General features: G+C 44.9%; 1 protein-coding gene across 19 annotated transcripts in view; it reads left to right on the top strand.

Moving 5' to 3' along the window:
• Window positions 1-23,359, top strand: part of DYSF (dysferlin) — a 256,063-nt gene that overhangs the window by 222,475 nt on the left and 10,229 nt on the right. For all 19 annotated transcript variants that reach the window (XM_074195818.1, XM_074195810.1, XM_074195853.1 and 16 more), the window contains 9 exons: window positions 425-580; window positions 1,946-2,037; window positions 3,173-3,343; window positions 3,527-3,669; window positions 4,563-4,702; window positions 6,763-6,851; window positions 7,166-7,261; window positions 9,488-9,629; window positions 22,448-22,547. In XM_074195818.1, the coding sequence (XP_074051919.1) occupies window positions 425-580; window positions 1,946-2,037; window positions 3,173-3,343; window positions 3,527-3,669; window positions 4,563-4,702; window positions 6,763-6,851; window positions 7,166-7,261; window positions 9,488-9,629; window positions 22,448-22,547 (1,129 nt within the window). The remainder of the gene's footprint in view (window positions 1-424; window positions 581-1,945; window positions 2,038-3,172; window positions 3,344-3,526; window positions 3,670-4,562; window positions 4,703-6,762; window positions 6,852-7,165; window positions 7,262-9,487; window positions 9,630-22,447; window positions 22,548-23,359) is intronic.

Here is a 23,359-nt window from a genome sequence, read left to right as displayed (position 1 = left end):
GAGAAGAATATACACACCAAATAGATGTCAGTGACTGTGGTAGTGTTGGTAATGAGGATGAAGACCATGATGATGGTGGGGATGGCGCCCATTCTGGTAATAGTGATAGGAATGGGAATGGGGTTGGTGGGAGCACTTCCCATGGTGAGGGCTGTAAGAGTTATAGAATATCCCACAATCTTAAAGGAACCTCTACATTACTTCTAGAGATCAACACCCCTGGCCAGATAATCATCCAGCCCCTTCTTGATGGCCTAAAATGAGAGGGAAATGATCAACTGGCTGGTTCTAATGGTCAGGAAGTTTTGCTGATGTTGCCCAAAATGGTGACTTCAGTGGTATGGATGGTGAGAGCAGAGGTGTTGGCAAACAGGATGACAGGGAGGATGCTGATGTATTAATGGGAACCCCACTCTTTTTGCAGGGACTGTTCAAAATCTATCCCCTTCCAGATGACCCAGCTGTCCCCTTGCCTCCAAGGCAGTTTCACCAGCTGCCTGCCCAGGGGCCCCAGGAGTGTCTCATTCGTGTTTATATCATTCGAGCCTTTGGCCTGCAGCCCAAGGACCCCAATGGAAAGGTATCATCACAGCTCCCATGTCCCCTTCAAAACTAGGACCTCGAGTCAAGGGGCAATGGGATTTGGATCCTTCTTGACCTCTGAGGAGCCCGTAGTCTAATTAGGAGCCAAGAGTCCCTCAATACAGGACAAAGTAAGAGGTCAGAGGAAGGTGACACCCATCGGTGTAAGCTTCCTGGAGGAGGTGGTCTTTGAGCAGGGCTGGAACGCATGCATAAGTTGAGGAGAATAGAGATAATTTTTCTGATGTGAACAGTATAAATTAGCAGCATGAGTAGGGAATAGGCTGAGACAGGACATGTGGTCAGCCTAGACCTGGTCTCAAATTCTGTTAGGAACATTTAGGAACTGTGTGACCCCAAGGGAGTAACTGAGTCGCCCCATCTTTCTGTTTTTACAGACATTAAAATTAGTTGTTATTAAGAAATGGTCATCTGAGAAGTTTGACCTTGATGAGGCGACTGTATAGTGGACAGACCATTGGACCTGGGGTCAGGAAGATCTGAGTAAAAAATTCTGCTTTGTATACTTGCTAGCAGTGGGCCTTGTCACTTAGCCTTTCTCAGCCTCAGTTTCCCCATATGTAAAGAGGGGATAATAATAGTATTTACTCCTCATGGTTGTTGTGTGGATCAGATGAGATAATGTGAGTTGCAAACTAAGGTATTCTATAAATTTTAGCTATTATTTTTATCATTAATATTAATAAGGGATATGTCTTATTGTCTATGCAGCTGGTAAGTCCCTTTATAATCCACATGGATCTGGGGTCAAGACCAGTGTATACCAGTCAATCAACAAGGATTTATTCACACCTAGAGTTCTGTGTAATATCCAAATTTTGGGGGTGGCTAGGTGGCGCAGTGGATAGAGCACCAGCCCTGGAGTTGGAGTACCTGTGTTCAAATCCAGACTCAGACCCCATTGCCTTACAAAAATCTATAAAAAAAAATTCAAATTTTGTATGAAAGTATAACCTGCCTTTCCTACCTCCCACATCTCCTATCCCAGTCTGACCTCAGTTATAGCTTATAGACAGACTGGGGAAATAGAGGAAAGAATCCAGAAGGGAGTTCAGAGATAGAGATAATGCTATGATGATGAAGGTGATAATGAAAATAAAGAAAGGCAGGAGAGGATAAAGACAGAGGGAGCTTGGAAGCCCACCAGTCCAAACTTCTCATTTTATAGTGATGGAAATGGAGGCCACGAGAGATTCAGTGACTTGCCCAGAGGTAGAATTTGAATCCAGACCCTGTGACTTCAGAGTCAGCACTCTCTCCCTGTCACCACATTACCTAATAGGAATTTTCATGATGTGTTGGATAATCTATCATGGCTGCTTTTATCTGTTCTGTCTCCTAGTGTGACCCCTACATCAAGATTTCTGTGGGGAAAAAATCCGTGAATGACCAGGACAACTACATCCCCTGTACTCTGGAACCTGTATTTGGAAAGTAAGTGAAAAGTACCTGGCTCCACGAAGGATGAACTGGGAGTGTGGAAGGCAGTGGCAACGACTTCACATGGGGACCAGGCTGGAGGCAGGGATGCAGGAAGAGCTGAGATGGGGGAGGCCAGGGAGATACCATTGGTGTGCCTCTATTTTCATCTCCATTTTCTTACTGTATCTCCTAGCATAACATTTTGCACATCTTTAATCATTGCTCCTTGAATTCTATTGAATTGTTAAGTCTTCTCATGCCCAGGAGTTGGAGATAGAGTTAAGGTGCGGGTAGTGGGGTGGGGGGTGGGGTTTTCCCAGAGAGGAGACAGAGTGGGGGCACTAAGAACCAGACTCATGGTCTGGCTAATTTTATGTTGAGCAAAGCCATAGAACATGGGCCTTCAGGTTAACTGTTCAAGGCAAATTCAGGTGTGTGTGTGTGTGTGTGTGTGTGTGTGTGTGTGTGTGTGTGTGTGTGTTCTTAAGCATGGTCCCTTCTATATTGTTGGGTCCAAGTGCTGCTGCTGATCTCTAAATCTGAGCATTGTGGAAACAAAACTCTGGTTGCCTTTGCCTAGTTACAGTTCTGCTAAGAGCAAGGTCTTCTCATGCTTCTCTTTTTTCTACTCATCAGCAGACCATAGCCATGTCTTTTCCCAAAACAGAATAGAAGACTGGTCATTCATTCATTCACCTACCTGGATGGAGGAGATAGCTTCTGTCCTTATTTATCCCTCTGTCTATCCATCCATCCATCCACCCATCATCTGCCCATCCATCGACCCATTCATTCATCTCACCCATCAATTGATTCATCTATTTCTTTTTGTATTTCTTCATTCATTTGGTCATTCATACATTCATTTATTCACTTATTAAACCATAACTGACTGCCTCTGCTTAGCCATTGGCAAGGCCACAATGGAGAGGACTTGGTCCTTGCTCTTAGGGAGTACCAAGCCAATTTAGAGCATTAACAGGCCTACCAAAATCTGGAGAAGAGGCTAATTCAATCTTAGAATGTGTGGTTCAGTCAGTAAGTGCTTAAGACCTTCAGCAGAGGGAGAAATTCCTTCATTCCTATGGGCTGATGAGGAAGGCACCATCTTGTTCAACCCTTTTCTAATTGACTCGCTTCCCTGCAGGATGTATGAACTGACCTGTACCCTGCCACTGGAGAAGGACCTCAAGATCATGCTATATGATTATGATCTTCTCTCTAAGGATGAGAAGATTGGGGAGACAGTCATTGACCTGGAGAACCGATTCCTGTCCAAATTTGGTGCACGATGTGGTCTCCCCCAGACCTACTGCATGTAAGTGCATAGGGCTGCTATGACCCACAGCTTCTCCATGGGTCCTGTCAACATTAAAGGTATTATGGGTTGAGTCTACACATACACCCACACACAAGGGGGTGAAGATGGGAATGTCTATACAGACATGTGTGCAGTCTGCCCCATTGCTCTGTCTTCATGTAACTTCTTCTTGGGTCTTAGTTCGGGACCGAATCAATGGAGAGACCAGCTCCGTCCAACTCAGCTCCTGCATTCATTCTGCCAGCAGAACAAGGCCAAAGCCCCTGTGTACCACCAAGACCGGGTGGTGTTCCAGGACACAGAGGTCACCCTTGAAGATATTGGTGAGCTCACCTCAGTTTCAGCCCCAGGTCCTTAAGTCATTACTGAGAGCCTCATTCTTTGGCATCATCTCCCAGTACTTCATGACTTAACTCATAATCCTGTGGGTATAGAGGAGTTGTATTAGATGACTCTACTGATTTTGTACTGGAGTAGAAAGAGCCTGGCTGGGAGCAAGAGATCAGAGTTCAAATCTTGTCTTTGCCACTAACTAGCTGTGATCATGAAAGAATGTTGATGAGTCACTCCAGTTGTGTCTGGTATTTTTGTGACCCCATTTGGGACTTTTTGGTCAGTGATACTGGAGTTGTTTGCCATTTCATTTTCCAGCTCATTTTATAGATGAGGAAATTGAGGCAAAGAAGGTGAAGTGACTTGTCCAGGGTCACACTAGTGTCTGAGGCCAGACTTGAACTCAGAAAGCTGAGTCTTTCTCCTCTATCCACTGCACCACCTAGCTGCCCTTTGAATGAAGGACTCCTTTCCTTTTTCTGGGCTTTAGTTGTATCATCTGAAAAAAGGAGGGGCTTGACTGGGATGATGTCTCAGGTGTTTGCCAGGTGCAAAGTTCTGTGCTGGGAGGGCTCCATGGAGGAGGCCTTGAAGGATGAAACTGTGAAGGGGAAGGGAAGCATTCTGGTAGGTGAACAAAGCTAGAAGAGTACTTGTACTCAGATGGAGCCTTTAAAGATCAGTGTTTAATCCCAGTGAGCATAGCTCTGCTGGTGGAGTTTCTGGCATTGGGTCAGTCTAGGGGTAGGGAAGACTCGGGTTCTCAGGAAGTACCCAAGTAGAACCGTCAGTAATCTGGACTGAGCCAGGGTGCTCATCTAGTGTCTAAACTGGCTCTGGTCCTTGCTAACCCCAGCTTGGGGTTCTTTGGTCTTCTTTTTAGGTTCAGAGAATGGCAAAAATCCTCACCTGGGCCCAGTGGAGGAGCGGCTGGCGCTGGCTGTCCTGAGGCAACAGGCCCTAGTTCCTGAACACGTGGAGAGCCGGTCCCTCTACAGCCCTCTGCAGCCAGACATTGAGCAGGTAGGTCCAATCATCTACTCCCACAGTCACCAAAACCCAGACCATTCGACTCTCTGCCAAAAGAACACAGCAGAGAAGGCTAACTGTGTCTCCTGGGAGTTGACCTGAGGAAGTCCCTCTCTCTCCTATGCCAACTTTATGGGGCCCAGCAGGCTTCAGACACTCTGAACCTCCTCTTAGTGACACACGAGGGATATAACTTTGGGATATAACTTTCTCCCAGTCCTTCCTAATTCTCTTTTGAGGAAATAAATCATAAACAATAAATTGTTTATAAGTCACTTCTAATCATTGTGGGTACAAAGACAAAAATAAAAAGAGTTTACATTCTGTAGGGGGATAAAATTATATTAAAAACAGAGGTTACGGGGAGGAGGATGCTCAAGTAGGGGATGATGAGGATCAGGGATGGTGTGAAGGCCTGGGGCTGGCAAGATGTCATAACCAGCGAAGTGAGAGATGCAAAGAGTTCTCCATTGGGCAAAGGAAGCCAATCTTTGGGCATGGTCATCTTCCAGGATCAGTGGAGGTAAAGAGACTAGGGGCTGGTCTCAGTATTAAGGGTTTGGGTCACAAATCTACTCTGTTAATTACTTACCTGGTGACCCTGGGGCAAGTTTCAGACCTTGACCCTCTCTAGGCTTCATCTTTTCTGTGAAGTGGCTGAAATCTAAAGATTGTCACCCCATGAAGTTTAAAAACAGATCTCAGTCTCCATCCTGGAATACAAAAGCCTAAACATCTTGACATGGTCTTATATATCCCTACTCATCTTCAAGTGTGTTCAGCCCTTTGCCACAGGCTCTGTAAGAGAATAGTGCCTGCCTCAGGGAGCTTAGAGTATAGTTAGAGATTGAAAATGCAAAGAAAACATGGAGAGACCACATCTGCTAAAAATTATGACAAGAGAAAAACAGGACCAACATAATCCATTGACCTCAGGGTTGATAACTGGAAGGGGCTCTTTGATCTTTAAGACTTAGACTAGTGGTTCTTAGCTTGGGGTCCAAGGACCCCTTTGGGATCTGTGGATAGATCCTAGAAAAGCTACTAAATGCAAGGTAATTTGGGAGAGACCACCTGCAGTTGGAAGGATCAGGAAAGGCTTCTGTCCATTAAACATCTCTTGAATCATACTTTCTCAGACATTTCTATCAATCTCATTGCCTTAGAGCAGAGGCCAAGGCCAGTACCATGGGTTCTATCTTCATTTAGACTGTTCTGCCATTCTTTTGATGACTTTTTAATTGAATATCTCCCATGGGTAAGGCACCATGTTATTGTCTCTAACTGACCAAGACTGAGTTGGGTTTCAGTCTATGTTCATAATTCAGGGACTGGTTTTGAGTTGGAATTAGGGGCTATGACAATGAAACTAATTGGTCCTAGGTAAAATTTAAACCTATGGTTTGACCTCATGATAGATCAAACTTAAACTCAAACCAGTGAATTAAATAGCCAAGGCAGGACCAGTAGGAGTGAGGGGAATAAATGGAGGTAGAAATCATCCTCTATATAACTAGAATGAGAAGATGAGCATTTTGCCCTAGGTTACTTAAACAGATTTCTTTGCTCCATCAGGTAGAAATAACTGAACTTAATACCCCAGGTAGGTCTGTCTCCACTCTTTCCCCAACAAGTGAGCTCCTCAGAAATGACCTGATTGTAGCCTGGGGCTTCTGCTCCCATGGGGCCTTTTATCTTGAGTTCTGATTTTGACTGGACTTTATCCCAGGGAATTATTTGTCTTAAAATGTTATTTTGAGCAGCTTCCTGTGGCCCTTGTCTCAATACAGGATGCCTTGTGATGGGGAGTTACTACTTCCAGGGATGATTCTTTTTCTTTCTTTGCTTGAACTGCCCTTTGTTATTAGAGAATTTGTCTTTGTGTTGGAGGAGAGTGGGGTATGTATGTAAGAATCAATGGGAATTCCAGGGACAGGGTGGTTTAGATTTTGCTGCCTTGGAATCTAGAGGGAGCAGAGAGCAGGAGCTGAGGCAACATATGGGAAGGGGCTGCTGAGGCATTCTGTGTTTTATTGGGTCAACTCTCTCTACAGGGAAAGATACAAATGTGGATTGACCTATTTCCAAAGGCCCTTGGAGCACCTGGACCGCCATTTAAAATTACCCCTCGCAAAGCCAAGAGGTGACTTTCTGTTCTCTGTTGGGTAGAGGGTGGTCTGTCCAATGCTTTTTTTGTTTGAGTTTAGGAGTCAGAAGGGATTATCTTAAGGTTGGGAGGAAGTAGAGGTGAATCTAGGGCTATGGTAAGAGATCACTGCCATGGATAGACTGAGGGGGCTGGTCTTTGGGGGTGGGGCATTCTTCTATGAAAAAATTGAGCTCCTGAGGAGGTGTGAGACCCAGGACCTGGTTTCTGTGGACTTTGGGCCCCCCATGGCCATTTGAAATCCCTCTGCAAGGACCCTGGGTTAATCTGCATCTTCCTTTTCTCACCAGGTTTCTACTGCGATGCATTATTTGGAACACCAAAGATGTTATCTTGGATGACCTCAGCATCACCGGGGAGAAGATGAGTGACATCTATGTGAAAGGGTAGGAACTGCCTCAGTGGTCACATGGTGACTCCCTTCATCATCATCATCATCATCATCATCATGGATGAACATTTATAAAGTGGTTACTGTATGCAAGGCACTGTACAAAAGCAGCAAAATCATTTTCTGTGTCAAACCCACTCTAATGTGGGAGACACTGAGGTGAGACTGGAAGAGAGGTCCTGAGGTGGGGAGACCAGCCCTGCCTTCTCTGGACCCCTTTCCTTATCTGCATCATGTCCAGTGGGACTGGATTATTTCTCAGTCCTGTCCAACTCTTGTGTTTCATGAATCTAGGAGCTGTGAAATGCATAGAGAAGATTGAAATAAGATAATTTGTGGGCAGTTGTCACTTGAAAATAATGCATTAAAATCTCAACTAGAATGAATGAAAATCCGGACCTCTGTCTGTGAGGGGCAGACATGGCCCCTGACCTTAGGGAATTCCTAATGTGATGAGGGAGGGGAGTCCCCTGCCCTCAGGAAGCCCCTGGTCTGGTGGGGAAGTCCCCCAGCTCCTTTTCCTTGGGGAGCCCCTGGTCTAATGGGGAAGATCCCAGCCCCCATCCTTTGTTGGTGGAAGAGACACAAACCCAACTCCTAGGGAGCTCTAATCATGTCTTCCTCTGTAAGTTCTCAGTTTCCCTCTCACAGGGAAGGAGGGCAGCAGTCTCAGGTAAGTAGTTTTATTTTAAAGAGCTCAGGAAATTAAAGAAATTGAGAATTCTAGCAGCTCCCTCCTTCCTGTTAGCAGCTTTTACATTTACGACATGTTATGCCAGTGGCCAGGAGAGAACTCTTCCCCTTCAAGAGCCCCCTCCCTCACCAGAGGCCAGCTTTGTCCTCCATGAGCCCCCCTTCCCCAACTGGACTGTGTAGTTCAGTTCAAAGCATTCAGTGAGTCTACCCTCTGGGGACCAACCCAGCTAGTGTAGCCCCATTCAAGGCCATCTCCCACAAGAAATCCCATATTAACGCGAAGTTTGAAATGGTTGTAGACGAGGGATGGACTCTTCAAAGGGAGCTTTGCTTCATCCATGGCCTCCCCTGCAGGGTTTATAAAATACAAGATTATAGAATCTAGAGCTGGAAAGATGCTTAGAACTCAGAAGGTTAGGACACAGAGAACAAAAGGCCTGAGCGGGTGGGGAACTTAGAATATAGAAAGGCAGAACAGATGTTGAAGTAGAGAACTTAGAATTTCAGAGAAGGGAAGGACTTTGGAATTTAGAATTTAGAAGGTATAAACTAGACAGAACCTTGAAATGTGGAATGTTAGAACAAAAAATACAAAATGTCATATTTGGGAGAGTCCTCAAAACAGGGAATGTCAGAGCTGGGAGGATCCTTGGACAGGGAATGTCAGAGCTGGGAGGGTCCTTGAAACAGGGAATGTCAGAGCTGGGAGGGTCCTTAGAACAGGGAATGATACAGCTAGGAAGGACCTTAGAATACAAAATATTAAGACAGAACATAAAATATCAGAACTGAAAGAGATTTTTGGATATCTATTCCAACAACATTATTTTACAGAAGAAAACAGCCCCAAGGCTAGAATTAGAAGCAGGAGGGCCCACCACCTCATTTTAGGCACTTCAGAGGTGTTAAATGACTTAATCTGGGCTACAAAAGTACTAAAAGTACTAAATATTTATGTCTGACCCTAAATCCAGCTCCTTTGGAAACCCCATCCCCAATTATTTCCGCTGTCCTTGGGGAATAAAATGGAGAAATATAGACTGCATGGATGAGATACTCTGAGGTGGAGTGGTGGCTGCTTAGAAAACCAAACTCAACAAGTTGGTTTTAACCTAGAAGAAAAGTATCTTAAAAGATCGGAAGTTCCCCGAGGGCAGGCACCCTTTCATTTCTGTCATCATATTCCCCAGTGGCTAGCACATAGGTTCTTTAATGTCCCTTCTCATTTTACATAGAGTTAAACTAAGGCTCAGAGATGTTAAAAAGTTGCCCAAAGTAAGAAGGTAAAATGGTAGACTTGGAATTCAAACGTAGGTCCTCCAGGTCCACATTCATTGCTCCTTGTCCAGGACTGTAGTGTACCATTGGATGGATGATGGGGATCCCTTATCACCACTAAGGTGATGTCTTTGTGATAGCAGGGGCAGTGGTTATCCTCCATCTCTCCTTCTTGCTTTCCCATCCCTTCAGGATATAAGGAATATTTCTCTCATAAAAAATGATGGTTTTTCTTATCTCTCCTTAGTTGGATGCTTGGCTTTGAGGAGCACAAACAAAAGACGGATGTTCACTATCGTTCTCTGGGAGGAGAGGGCAACTTTAACTGGCGATTCATCTTCCCCTTCGACTACATGCCTGCTGAGCAAGTTTGCATGATTGCCAAGAAGGTGAGAGCAGTCCCTGTAGTCTGCCAATGTGGGGATCTGTTGGCATCAGCATCCTTCTGTATCTGTATCAATAGGGTCTCAGGACCAGATTAAAAGTGGTAGACCAATGCCTCTGAGGAGCCTCCATTTAATGGGGACAGCACAGTCTGTCCTCCCAGAGGTCCCTCGTTTCAGGGGAAGGGTATGAACCCTTGCTTCAGAGAAAGTTTTTGGCATCATGAGAACATTCATCAAATGAATCGTAAGATGACATTTATTAGGAATAGTGTAAAGTCATATATTTAAGTTTAAAAAAAATCAATGTCACAAAGACAACATAGGGGTGATAGCAGATTTCCTGAAAGAGATCTGGAGGTTTTAATGGACCACAAGCTCAGTATGAGTCAGCAGTAAGAAAAGCTCATGTGAATTTAGACCATATTAAGAGAAGCCTTATGTCTCTGGGCAACTAGCTGATACAATAATACATAAAATGTGGACCTGGAGGCAAGAAGACTTCTCTTCCTAAGTTCAAATCCAGCCTCAGACACTTGTTAACACCCTGGGGAAGTCATTTTACCCTATTTGCCTCAGTTTCCTCATCTGTAAGATGAAATGGAAAAAAATGGCAAACCACTCTGGTATCTTTGCCAAGAAAACCCCAAATGAGTCAGCCACAACAGAAAAATCAATCACTGAACTACAACAGAAAATGTCCTGATGGTCCCATTGTACACTTCCTGGGTCAGACCATTTGTAGGATTTTTTTTTAACAGTGAGATAATGCAAACCCTGACAGCTACATATAAAAACAAGTCCTCATTGTTACTGGTGCCACAACTTAGGAAGGCTCATAGGGACTGAAAGGGACCATAGAGGACATTAGGTCTAAAATGTTCATTTTACAGATGAGGAAACTGAGGCCCCAGTAGGCCAAGTGACTTGCATACAGCTAGTAAGTATCCGGGGTGGAATTCAAACTCACTATTTTAAATATAGAGGACTTCCAGAGGAGGGTGACTGGGATGTTAAAAGGTTTTGAGAATGTTTCATATAAAGATCAGGTTGGGAAGAAGCATAGTATGGTAGATTCAGTGACATATTCAGAATCAGAGATTCCTGAGTTCAAATCTAGCCTCAGAGATTCACTAGCTATGTGACCCTTGGGGAGTCACCTATCACCTCATAGTCTCAGTTTCCTTATTATAAAATGGGGCTATGGACAGCATCTCTCTCCTAGAATTGTGAGGATCAAACGAGATCCTTTTTTTATGACATGAGATCCATTGTTAAATGCTTTGCAAACTTTTATAAAAGTTACCTTTTGCTATTGTTATTTGTAAGAGTGATTTCAGGTTCTTTAGAGGCTTCTCTTGACCAGGAAGGTAATGTGTGGAGGAATGTGTTACATATACATGGGTGACCTTCCTGAGGTATGATCAGAAGAGGTAAACCATATGAAAGGGAGGAAGCTGGGGCGGAATTCCTTGCACTTCCCCAGTGACGAAGTCTCTGGAGAGGAACCCTGGAACTCCTGGAGAAATTTCAGAGGGCTCACAACTTGAATGGGAAAAATATTTGGAGTATTCTATTTCCAATCTATTTGGTTTCCTTTGCTTTTAATTTAAAAATCGTTATTAGTTTTTACTTGGTTTCCTTTGTAATCGTATGTACTTTATGCATTTAAAAACATTACTCTGGAAAGGTGTCCATGATCATTAATGGACTGTCAGAGGGGTCCAAGACCCGAAAAATAAAAGGGTAAGTACAAACCCCTGCTCTGAGGTCCCAAGAGGTAAAGCTCTGTAAATATGTCATTGGACTGCCAGGATTGGGAGCTGGGGCAGATTGAAGGTTTGGCTGAGTTTTGACTGAGTTTTCAGAGTGTGAAGCCCTTGAGTTTCCATGCCAACCACTCCACCCCCAAGGTGCTATTTGTCCCCTCCCCAATTACCTTTGTCCATATTTTTTTAATACTTATGTTCATATGTGTTGTCTCCTCCGATAGAATGGAAGCCCTTTGAGATCAGGACTGCTTCATTTGTCTTCATATATCCAATTCCTGGCACATAATAGATGTTTCTTAAATGCTATTGATTGATATGATTAGGTGTTTGAAGGAGTGTATTGTGGGAAAGGGATCAATCTTGGCCTGCTTGGCTCCACAGGTTCCATGTCAGCAAAACACACCATTCTAAAAATTAGAGCTATCCCAAAGTGGAATGGAAGACTATGGGGTTCCCCTTTTGTGGCAGGTATTCAAGGAGAGAGTGGAGGAGACACTTTTGTCAGGTGTGTCATAGTGAGGCTTTATTTTCAAGTGTGGTTTGAACTAGATAACCTTGGAGGGTCCTTCCAAATCTGAGACCAAGGATAGAATCAGGGCTAAGTGAAGAGCAAGTTCCAGAAAATTCTGTGATTACTATCACCACAGTCAGGACCACCACCATCACTATTGTCATCCATGTTTTCAGTACATCTATGGTCATTGCTATCTTTATTACCCTTTATTACCCCTATCCTAACGATCACTTTCATCTTTGAAACCAAGACCACCCTCATCCCCATTCATAACAGCATAAACATTTCCACTTTAGCTATTGCCATCATCATTTTCATCCCTATAACCATTGCTGCTTTGTTTGACCTTATCCTCATGACCCACCATCTCTATCATCATCATCATCATCATCATCATTGCCATTATACCTATAGCCATCGCTACTATTGTAATCTTCATCCCCATGACCATATTCATCACTATCACCACCATTCCTATCTTCTCTGTTACCACCATCATCATTACCATTTCCCTATAGACATTGTTATTCTCATCCTCATATACCACATTCATCATCATCATCATCATCATCACCATTCCCACCATCACTATTACTTTCATCATCATCATTATCATTATCCCTATAATCATTGCTACCATTGTGGCATTCATCTCCATGACCACATTCATCATGTGATCACCATTCCCACCATCACTATTGCCATCATTACAGTCACTAATTTTTCCATCCCAATCTCAAAGTCACCCTCCCTGCACTCCACCCCCACCTCATATCCTGGTTTTAATTATATTTGTCTGAGTTTGAATCAATGCAACTAATTGGGAGTTTTGAATTGCTGCTTTAATGGGAACCTCAGTCTTTAATGTCAATGGGTTGATTAATTCTAAAGCCATTAGCTACATAATTGCCCTGCTATGACAAGTATGAAAATGGACAGATGGGAAACAGATGTGGACATGAGAATTCAGGGAGCCATATAGGGACAGCATGTGTGGGGAAAACCATCATGGTAGCCCAAAAGAAGGCAGAAAAAAAAGAGAGTTGGGTCTATGCAGTAGGTTTTGCTAGTTGTATGAGGCTTCTCCTCAGACCTCAGGCTCTTCATCTGTAAAATGGGAATAATAACATTTTACAGTGCTCAACTCCTAGGGTTGTTGAAAGAAAAAAGTAGAATTTATTCATTCAGTAAACCCTTATTATAATGAATGCTAAGTGCTTTTCAAACCTTAAAATATTTAGTATAAGAACAGGATTATAAATCTGCCTCTGTCAACACTGGCATCATCAATCCTTACTGTTATTAATAGCTAGTACTCATAACTCTTCAAGGTATTGCAAATCACTTTACAAATATGATCTAATTGGATCCTCATTATACCTCTGGGAGGAGGTAGGCACTATTATCATTCCCGTTTTACAGATGAGGAAACTGAGGCAAAGAGTAGTTAAGTGACTTTTCCAGGGTCTCACAGAGTTGGCAGATTCTAAATCTGGATTGGACTCTATCCATTGGATTCCCTAACTGCCTCTCACTTGGAGAAGAAATGATGGCATTGTGGATGGAAATCTCAGAATCAAGAAATCTTAAGTTGGGGTTCCAATACATATTTGGGACATATATTGAATTTTGTGATCCTGGTCAGGTAACTTAGCCTCTCTAAGACTACGGTCTACAGAATCATTGCTGATCTAGTGCAGTGGAGGGAGTTTCAATATTAGACCTTCTTTTTACAGCTATCATTCCAGATTTGGAGCAAAGAATTCCCCAACATCCTGGGGACATCCTGGGGATGTCCACACACTGTTTCTCTGCCCCTCCTTGACCCTGAACTCTCATAGTTCATTATATGGATATAGCTCTACAATCTTTAGAGCTCTTTTTATTTAGATTTTTGCAAGGCAAATGGGGTTAAGTGGCTCACCCAAGGCCACACAGCTAGGTAATTATTAAATGTCTGAGACTGGATTTGAACCCAGGTACTCCTGACTCCAGGGCCAATGCTTTATCCACTATGCCACCTAGCTGCCCCTGGCTCTACAATTTTTAGATAGGGAACTACCCTTGTTGGGATCTGGTGTTCTTTTTCACGAATGCCTCAAGTCTGTGCTTCCCTCCTCCACCTAGACTCGAGAAGAAAAGAGTCAGGGAGAACATGAGAATTATCAAGAAGGGTCTAAAGGGCTAGCCTATCCAAGAGGGGTTGGAGATGGGGTACTCTGTTTGGGTAGAGGCCACAAAGACACTCCTTTAGGATGAAACATCCTGAGAATGAGCACTATCTCAAAGGAGAATGGTTTGCCTTGAAGGATGATGGGAAGTCTTCTGTGTCTGGAGGTCTTTGAGGAGAAGTTGGGCGACCATTACCATTGGTAATAAGGATGAGAAATAACAATGGTAGCGATGGCTCTAGGGACAAAGACTCTCCAATTCTATGATTCTGTGAAGTGACTTACCCAAGTCACCCCATTAGTAAGTGTCCAATGTGGGACTCTGACTCTGAATTTGGAATGCATTTCAATTTTGCAAGACTAGGATATTTCTGTCTCTGAATTAGAAGGTGATATTAAGGGTACCCCAGGGAAGAGAGCTGAGACCCCCATCTGTCTGCCCTTTCAGGAGTTGCCAACAGCTCCAGAGGGGAGAGAGGTCACAGAATCCACCTTCTGGCAGGTGTGGCTTCCTGACCAGGTCAGAACACAGCGCCTCAGAGAGGCCTCCAGGAACCAATTACCCCCATCCTTTAAATTCCAAATAGCCGAGTACAAGGTGAAAAACTGTGGCCAAAAACCACAGAAAGGGCCTGGTGTGTAGGCCAGAGATGGCAGAAAGATAAACAAATATATATGGAAAAGCAGAGCTTCAACAAGACGTCTGATTGCAACCTAAGAGGGTTTTTTGTGTGTTTCTTATTTTAAAAGATTTTTTTAGCTACTACAACCAAAGTTGAGGACTTTTCTACTTTTAAACTGGGAAATACCTCAAGTAGAAGGCAGATTGAAAGAAACAACAAAAAAAACCCCTTCCCAAGTAGCAATTAGCATGCCTTGTTATAAGGTCTGCCTTTCAAAATATATTTGTTTGTCTCTCTCCCATGTGTGGGTTGCACGGGGCACTTTCCTCATCCCCACATCTTTTCACCTTGTCCTGAGCTACCATTTGGGATGTGAGGACCAGGGTTAATTATGTCCTCTGGGCCTCTCTGTTTTTGGCAGCACCTCCATCCAACACTTTGCCTCTCCCAGACCAAGACCTTTCTTGACTGAAGCTTGTGGCTTCTCTTTCCTTTCTCTCTCTCTCTCTCTGAGGTGCCTCCACTGGCTGTCTAAAACTGATGCAGAGAGTAGAACTGTCTGCCCTCTACTCCCAAGGGACTCTAATTCCCTGGGGGATGCTGCAGTCATTTTAAGGCTCCCTTGCTTATAGGGGCTGAATCCCAATTCTTCCTGACCATGTTTGAGATAGTCAAACACAGCAAGATAACAGAGATGAACGGATTGATTCACATGGGCATGACTGACTTGGGAGACAGAATTCAGGGGTAACTTTTGGTTTCCAAAGATTCCCAATCCTCCTCAACTCTCCCCCGACCCTAAACTCTCATAGCTCATCATATGGATATTGCTCTACAATGTTTAGATAGGGAACTGACCTTGGCGGGCAAGTCCCACCTTTGTCACCTCCTGGTTTTGTGATCCTGAACAAATCATTGACCTTCTCAGTTCTCTAGGCTCTAGACTACAGAGAAAGTGACAACCTGTGTTGATGGATTGAGTTTCTTCTTCCAAGAGTTCCCTACATCAGCAAAATTATAATAGATCTAATCCTTATCCCCTTACTAAACATTTGCATTTATCAGAGGACCATCAATCTAGAATTGTAAGGGGTCCACTGAGACCCTCAGCTCTAAGTGCCAACCCCTTAATGTCACCTTCTCTCTACTCCACATTTATTGTGTATGGTTTCTATTCACATATGGACACATATATTACATATGCCTATATTAAACATAGAGATTACACACACACACACACACACACAAACACACACACATATGTTCTCCCCGTTAGAGTAGAAGCACCTTAGGCGCAGGAATTATTCTTCCCTTTATATCCCCAGTGTGTAGTTCAATGCTTGGTATACAGTAGGCACTTAAATACATACTTATGGATTGATTAATCTTGGTCAACCTCCATAATCTCTTATATGAGAAAACTAGGGCCCAAGGTCTCACAGGTAATATAGACAACTGAAGCAGGATCTGAACCTGATTAAAAAGTGAGAGCTGTATCCACTGAATCACGCTGCCTCCCATTTATCCTTTCCATTCATCAGCTCCCACCCTAATTCAGTCCTTCCTTGCAGCTTTCCCAGAGTGTGGAAACCATCTGAATTGTCTTCCCTGCTTTATCTCTTCTCTTTAACCCATCTTCCCCATAGTTATCAAAATTACCTTACTGAATTTTGGGTCTGACCATGATACCATTCCCTCTCTTAAGAACCTCCTAGTTGCCTATAGGATAAATACAGCTGCTCTCAGTTTAGTCTTGAAAGCCTGGCATCTCCCATCTCCATGTCTTTGCACAGGGTACCCTGCATTCCTGGAATGTACATCCCACCCCACCTCCAACTCTTAGGGTCCTTAGATTTCTTCAAGGCTGATCATCTTGGTCTCTCTCTCTCTCTCTCTCTCTCTCTCTCTCTCTCTCTCTCTCTCGTTGTCATTTATAAACTCATCTGTGCCGTTATTGTAAGCTCTTGGTCAGAACCACCTGCTATTTTGTGTCTGTTTCCTAGCTTTTAGCACAACACCTGTTATGCTTAATGAACACTATTGTATTGGTTGAATGTCCTATTATGTGGATTTTGTGGATATATTTGAAATTGGACTCTTGAGGTACATCTTCCTTCACTAAGGGCACGGAAATAACCTAAGACATATAAAGGTTCATTAAAATAGAGTCTTCTATGATCTGATGATTAGGGATGACCATCTGTTAGTTTATATGTCATTATTGCTATGGTGTGACCACCACTGAGCCAAAGTCAGTATAAGGCGTGGACTGCTTCAGAGGCAGAACATTGAGACATTCATTGTCCTTCCCATTCATAATGACTAATGATGGACAGCAATATTATTTCAAAAGATGAACACAGCCTTCAACCAGAGCAGAAGTATAGTCCTCAGTTTGCCAGATGTGCATATATAAACATATATATTTGATAAACATATATTGAGAACCTATCATGTGTAAGACATGGTACTAGGTGCTTGAAGTGGAGAGAAAGATTTAGGGGGAAAAAGGCAACTTCCACTTAAGATTTAAAATCTAATAATTAAAAAACTGAAATGGGTAGGTGAAGGATGGGCTAGGATGAAGGAATGATAGAATCAAGCATCAGGGTTTGGCTGAGATTATTATCAGGGTTTGCCTTTGCTGATTCATAAGATGGGTTTTAGCTACCACTGAGGTATGGGGCACTGGGTGAACTGGGCAGAATGGAGTTGGTGACCTCTTTGGGATTTCCTCTTGCTTCTTATCCATAGTTTGACCAATTCCCAGAGGTTTTGGGTAAGGTAAGAGCTAAGTCTAAGGACCCTTTGATCAGAGTTCTGCCTGGAGGTGGAGCAGGGGTACAGTTGGTAAAGACATGAGCATGAAGGAGATATGGGCTTACACTGGAACAAGATACTGGACCACTCCGGATACAGATGATAATTAAGTTTTACTTATAAAACATGTTATGAGATTCTCTGTAGAGTGAGATCATCATGTATTCAGACATTTTTCCTTCCTTCCTTCCTTCCTTCCTTCCTTCCTTCCTTCCTTCCTTCCTTCCTTCCTTCCTTCCTTCCTTCCTTCCTTCCTCCCTCCTTCCCTCCCTCCCTCCCTTCTTTCCTTCCTTCCTTCCTTCCTTCCTTCCTTCCTTCCTTCCTTCCTTCCTTCCTTCCTTCCTTCCTTCCTTCCTTCCTTCCTTCCCCTCTCCTCCCCCCCCCCTTCTTTCTTCACAAAAGGCTGCTTGGAGTCTTTGGAATCTATGGGACCCTTCTTTCTGTCTTTGCCTCCTTGGAGCACATACTCAGTAATGCAGTGCTGGGTCAAAGGGTATGAACAGTTTAGTCATTTTCCTTGCATAATGCCAAGTTGTTTCCCAGAATGGTTGGGCCAGGTCACAGTTCCACCAACAGTGTATTAGTGTGCTTGGTTGTTTATTTTTCCCCTCCTGCCTATCCGAGCTGACTAGACTCTAGAAAGGAGAGAGGGACCTTCCCCTCTCTGCTCCTTTCTGCCGCCCCAGCAGCCCCTCAGGCCATTGGCCGCTGTGACCTGGCCCAGGCTGTGTTTCTCTAAAACCAAGTCCTGGCTCTGACCGCAGAGAATTTCTCAGTGGGAAGGAGGGCCAGAGGACATAGCCAGCTGAGAGCCTACTCCAGGAGAGCCAGGCTGGGGGCCTGGGTGAGGACCAAGGCCGCAACCCTGCCCACAGCTGTTAACAGCTCCCAAGTGACTCCAGTCCTCCGAGATCCAGCCGCAGAAAGTCCTGGGGACATTCAGAATGACCAAGAGTGAGAAAAGGTGTCAGAGGAAGAGCTCTGGCGTAGGAAGCCTCAGTCTCAGCTCTGTCACCAACTGGGCTCAAGAACCTGTGAAAACCATTACAACAAATGCTATGACTCTCAACTTCCTTAGCTATACAAGGGGCACTACATTCCTAGTGGTGCTTTTGCAGTGATAAAGTGACCAACTGATTAACAAACTGTTAGGGAGGAATGTCATGGAATATCTTGGTGCTCTAAGAAATGAGAGACAGGATGGTGAAATGGATAGAAACTGGGCCTGGGGTCAGGAGGACCTGGCCCTGACCCATCCTGGTTGTGTGAAGCTGGGACTGCTCGAGGCAGTTCTCTAGGATTTTATGTTGCTGAGGAGGAATTTATCTATATTAGAAAAAAGAGTTCCCCCACTGGAGGTCCTGCAGACCCTGACCAAAAATAAATGAGGAAGATGAGGAATTTATAGAAAGAGGGAGGGGTAGTTAGGTGGTACAGTGCATAGAGCACTGGCCCTGGAGTCAGGAGGACCTAAGTTCAAATGTGAGCTCAGATACTTAGTAATTATTTAACTGTGTGACCTTAGGCAAATCACTTCACCCATCGCCTTGCCAAAAAAAAAATCCCAGCAAAACAAAAAGAAAGAGGGAAGGAAATTTCTTGAAACTGATGTTGAGAAAAGAAAGAAGACAGATTCCAGAGAATCCATAATGAATCCAGCAGCATAAGTGAGAATATATCAGAAAAATGTTAATTTTATGCTCCAAGGAATTGTTCATTTTGAATGGGGGTGGTATTTCCAAAAATGAATGTATCATAACAGAAGATAACAATGAAACTTCATTTTTAAAAAACATTGAATTACAAGGATTTATTTTCTCAAACTTTAAAAAAAATCAACAGGATCTAGTAATGTATTAGATGTAGGTGATGAGAATGAACCAACGTTTTAAACCTAGATGCTGGGAGAATGGTAATATAACTGACCAAAATGGGGCTATCTGGAAGACGAGCTGTTTTGGAGAAAAGATATTAAGTTTGGTTTGGGGCATGCTGGTGAAATCAACAAAGGGAAGGGAGTAAGATTAAGGAGGACAGGAAAAGGAGGTGAGACTTTAGGTAAGACTCGAAGAAAGTCAAGGCAGATAGGAAGAGGAGAGGAAGAGGAGGGTGTGTGTGTGTTAGTCAGGAGGGACAGCCAGGGAAAATGGCTGGAGCTGAGAGTTGAGAGATGTGGTGTTTTTCTGAGAAAGAGCCAGGAGGCCAGTGTCCCTAGATCAGAGAGTATGTGATGAAAGGAAGAGGGAAGACTTGAAAGGTAGAAGGAGGCCAGGTTATGAAAGGCTATAAAAGCCAGACAGAGAAAGTTATATTTGATCCTGGAGGCAATAGAGAGGCACTAGATGGTGACTGAATGGTGTGTGTGTGTGTGTGTGTGTGTGTGTGTGTGTGTGTGTGTGTGTGAGAGAGAGAGAGAGAGAGAGAGACAGAGACAGAGACAGAGACAGAGACAGAGACAGACAGAAAGAAACAGAGATAGAAAGAGGGGCAGGGGAGAGAGAGAAAATCAGACTTCCTTTACAAAGACCAGTTTGATGATGGAATAGAGAGTGGGCTGGAGTGGGGAGACTTGAGGCGGACCAGCTAGCTGGGGCAGTAATGTGTGAGAGACAGAGACAGAAAGAAACAGATAGAAAGGTAGAGGGGCAGGGGAGAGAGAAAGTCAGACCTCCTTTTCAAAGACCAGTTTGATGATGGAATAGAGAGTGGGCTGGAGTGGGGGGCCTCGAGGCGGACCAGCTAGCTGGGGCCGTCACGTGGGCATGAGGCGCTGGGGGGCAGCGGTGGCGGGGGGCCAGGGCTGAAATTGAGGAGGGGGTGAAATCTGCAAGAGGCGTGGCCGAGCTGTGATTGACGGGTCTTGGCGGGGGGGGGGGGCGTGAGGCGTCCCGCGGACTCCCGGTGGGGAGCCTGAGGGATGGGGAGAAAGGCGGCTCCCTCGGCCGTAGTAGGGGCCTCGGGGGAGATTTAGGGGGGACAGCTTTGTTGAACGCGCCTAGCGGACGTTCAGTTCAATAAGCGGCTGAAAATGTGAGAGTAGAGGCTGGGAGAGAGGTCAGGGCTCGACCGGCAGACCTGAGCATCAGCAGCATGGAGGTGATAATTGAATCCATGGGGGCTCATGAAATCACCAAGTGAAATAATAGAGAGAAGCGGGGCCAGGGGCAGAACTCGGGGGGGGGGGGGCGTCCAATACCCACTTGAAGACTCGAGTTTTCTCCTTATGCCTCCAACTAATCTTATTTGGCAGAGATGCGAGGCTCCTCCGCAGCCTGGCTGCTCTGCTCTGGAGCGTTTCCAGCTTAGCCAGGGCCTTCCTCAAGGGAGGTGCCCCAACCTGAACGCCCTTCTCCAGATGTGGCCTCATGAGGGCAGAACAAGGCACCTGATGAACTCAAGTCCCACGGAGGCCAGTTAGCCAAGACTGGAAGCGGTGGCAAAGCATTAGGAGCTTGCTTTGAAAGTGCAGCCCCTCCTCCTCGGCCAGCAGTCCCCCCCAGCCCCCCAGCCTGGGGCCCAGCACACCCACTGGGTCCAGACTCTGCCTCGGCCCAAGCTGCATGTCTGCCAGCACCACACATCCAATAAACAGCTAGTAAAAGGCCTCTGGATGGGAGAGGTAATGAGCGAAGCGCCAGGCTCGGGGCAAGCGGGGGCACATTCCCCTCGGCGGGGTCCCCCCATCCCAGCTGCTCCCATCAGGAACTGTTTGAGCTCCTGGTTCATTACTGGCCCCATAAAACTAGCCCTGGGGGCTAGAGCGCAGACTGGCCTGAGCTAGCCATAAAACCCGCCGGAGAGGGGAACCACCTGCGGGAGGGAGCCCCGACCAGCCTGAGGCCCAGGCAGGGGAGAGAGCTGGGCATGGGGGGCAGCGGAGAGAGAGAGAGAAGGGGATGGTCAGATGCAAGTCCCAGGGAGCTGTCTGAGTGCGTTCACTCTGTGGCCAGGGCTAGGGATTCGTTCTTTGTTGGAAATCAGTCTGGAGCCAAGGTCATGGATCAGCCAGGGTTCAGGGGTCAGTCTGTTGCTAAACTGAAAGACAGTCTAATGAAGGAAAGAACTCCCTGGTTCAAGTCCTCCCTCTGACACATGGCTGACCCTGGACACATAGTTGAGCCTCAGGTCCCATATCCTAAAACGGGATTAATGATGCCAGTAATATTGTACCACGGCCCTCAGCATGGGTTATTATCCCATGCAAAGTTTGAGTGAGTCTCTAGATAAGCTTCATGCTGGCTGAGAAGGAAAGGATGGGTTGTGATCTGCACCCTGGCACTGAGTGACCGCATGAATGAGATCACAGCCCATTGAAGTCCACCAGCCTCCAAGGTCTATTGTGAAGATAAAATCACATGAGTATGAGAAGTGTTTCACAAGTCTTCATCATTTAGTACAATGCCATACAGTAGGTGCTTAATACTTGCTGGATGATTGGTGGGTAAAGATAGTGTAGAAAGTAAGTTGTTAATGCATCAGCTTATGGCCAGTGTTAGGGGTTACTCAGTGGCATCCGTTGAGGGTGTTCTGGAATTTGACTTCCATTTATCTCCTTCCAGAGAAGGGGGGGGGGATCAAACCTCATTCTATGCTGCCTGCCCTGGTGTCCCCACTGTCTCTGTCACCTGCAATAATGCTGCCTTACTCTCTAGCTAAACCTCACTTGTTACTTAGCAGCCCCTGTCCCCTGTCTTCCCAGGACTTGGCTCCTCCACTATCTTGGAGCCTGTGCATAACCAATTGCCTCCATGCTGGTACCATCTTCCTTTTCTTGGTTGTCAAACTACTTGCTTTCTCTCTTTCTCTCTCTCTCTCTCCCAATGATACTGGGGACCTCTCCCCTTCACCTGGCTCTCCTGTCCAGGGGAAATCCTATACTGTGGTCTGACTCTCTCCTTTTTGCCCTCCCTGACCTGGGTTATAGGAACGCTTTTGGAATCTGGACAAGACGGAAAGCAAGATCCCTGCCAATGTCATATTCCAGATCTGGGATAATGACAAGTTCTCCTTTGATGATTATTTGGGTAAGTGGGATTTTTCATAAGAAATGTCCTGCAAGCATGAGGGAATCAAAGGGGGGAGCGATAGAGTCATATCAAGTAATTCAGTTCATTTCAATGACCATTTATTAAGTGCCTACCCAGTATAGAAACTGGGGAGCCAAATGAAAAAAAAATAAAGACAGTCCCTGCCCTCAAGGAACTTACAATCTAATAGGGGAAAGTATGTTTGGAAAATTAGACCAGAGTCCCATACTTTCTCCTGCCCAGAATTCATAGAATCACAGAATTTCACATGTTGAATTTCTCAGCTGCCATCTCTTCTAACCCAACCAAAGGAAGTGTTCTCACCCCAAGATGCCCAGCCATGATTTGAAGTCCCCCAGTGAAGGGAAGCCTACTGCCCATTCTACTTAGGATGAGGTCTGATTGTTTTCCTGCCATCAAGTCAATATTTTTTCCTCTTTGCCACTCCCTGCCTCCCCCTTATTTGCTCTTGGTCCTGATCTCAGGAGGCAAGCAGAGCATCTTTTCTTAACATAACCCTTCACATACTTGAGGGATGGTGTGATATTCCCCCAAGCTTTCCATTCTCTAGGTTTAGAATGCTCTCTCTCTCTCTTCAATCCATCCTCATGTGGTCCAGACCCACCACCATCCAATGACTCTGGATATTCTTTGACCTTGGGAGGTGGCAGTGGAAACAAAGAGAGGCAGATGGATACTACAACTATCACAGCAACAGAGATGATGGAGCTAGGCAGTGATGGGTTTAACTGGGGAGGGGTAAAAGTGTTGAGAAAAAAGGATAATCAATGATAACTCTAAATGTTCCA

The sequence above is a fragment of the Macrotis lagotis genome, chromosome 1 (assembly GCF_037893015.1).
Source record: "Macrotis lagotis isolate mMagLag1 chromosome 1, bilby.v1.9.chrom.fasta, whole genome shotgun sequence".
Classification (NCBI taxonomy): domain Eukaryota; kingdom Metazoa; phylum Chordata; class Mammalia; order Peramelemorphia; family Peramelidae; genus Macrotis; species Macrotis lagotis.
Note: the sequence above shows the minus strand (reverse complement) of the source record. Positions and strands in the feature narration are given on the sequence as shown.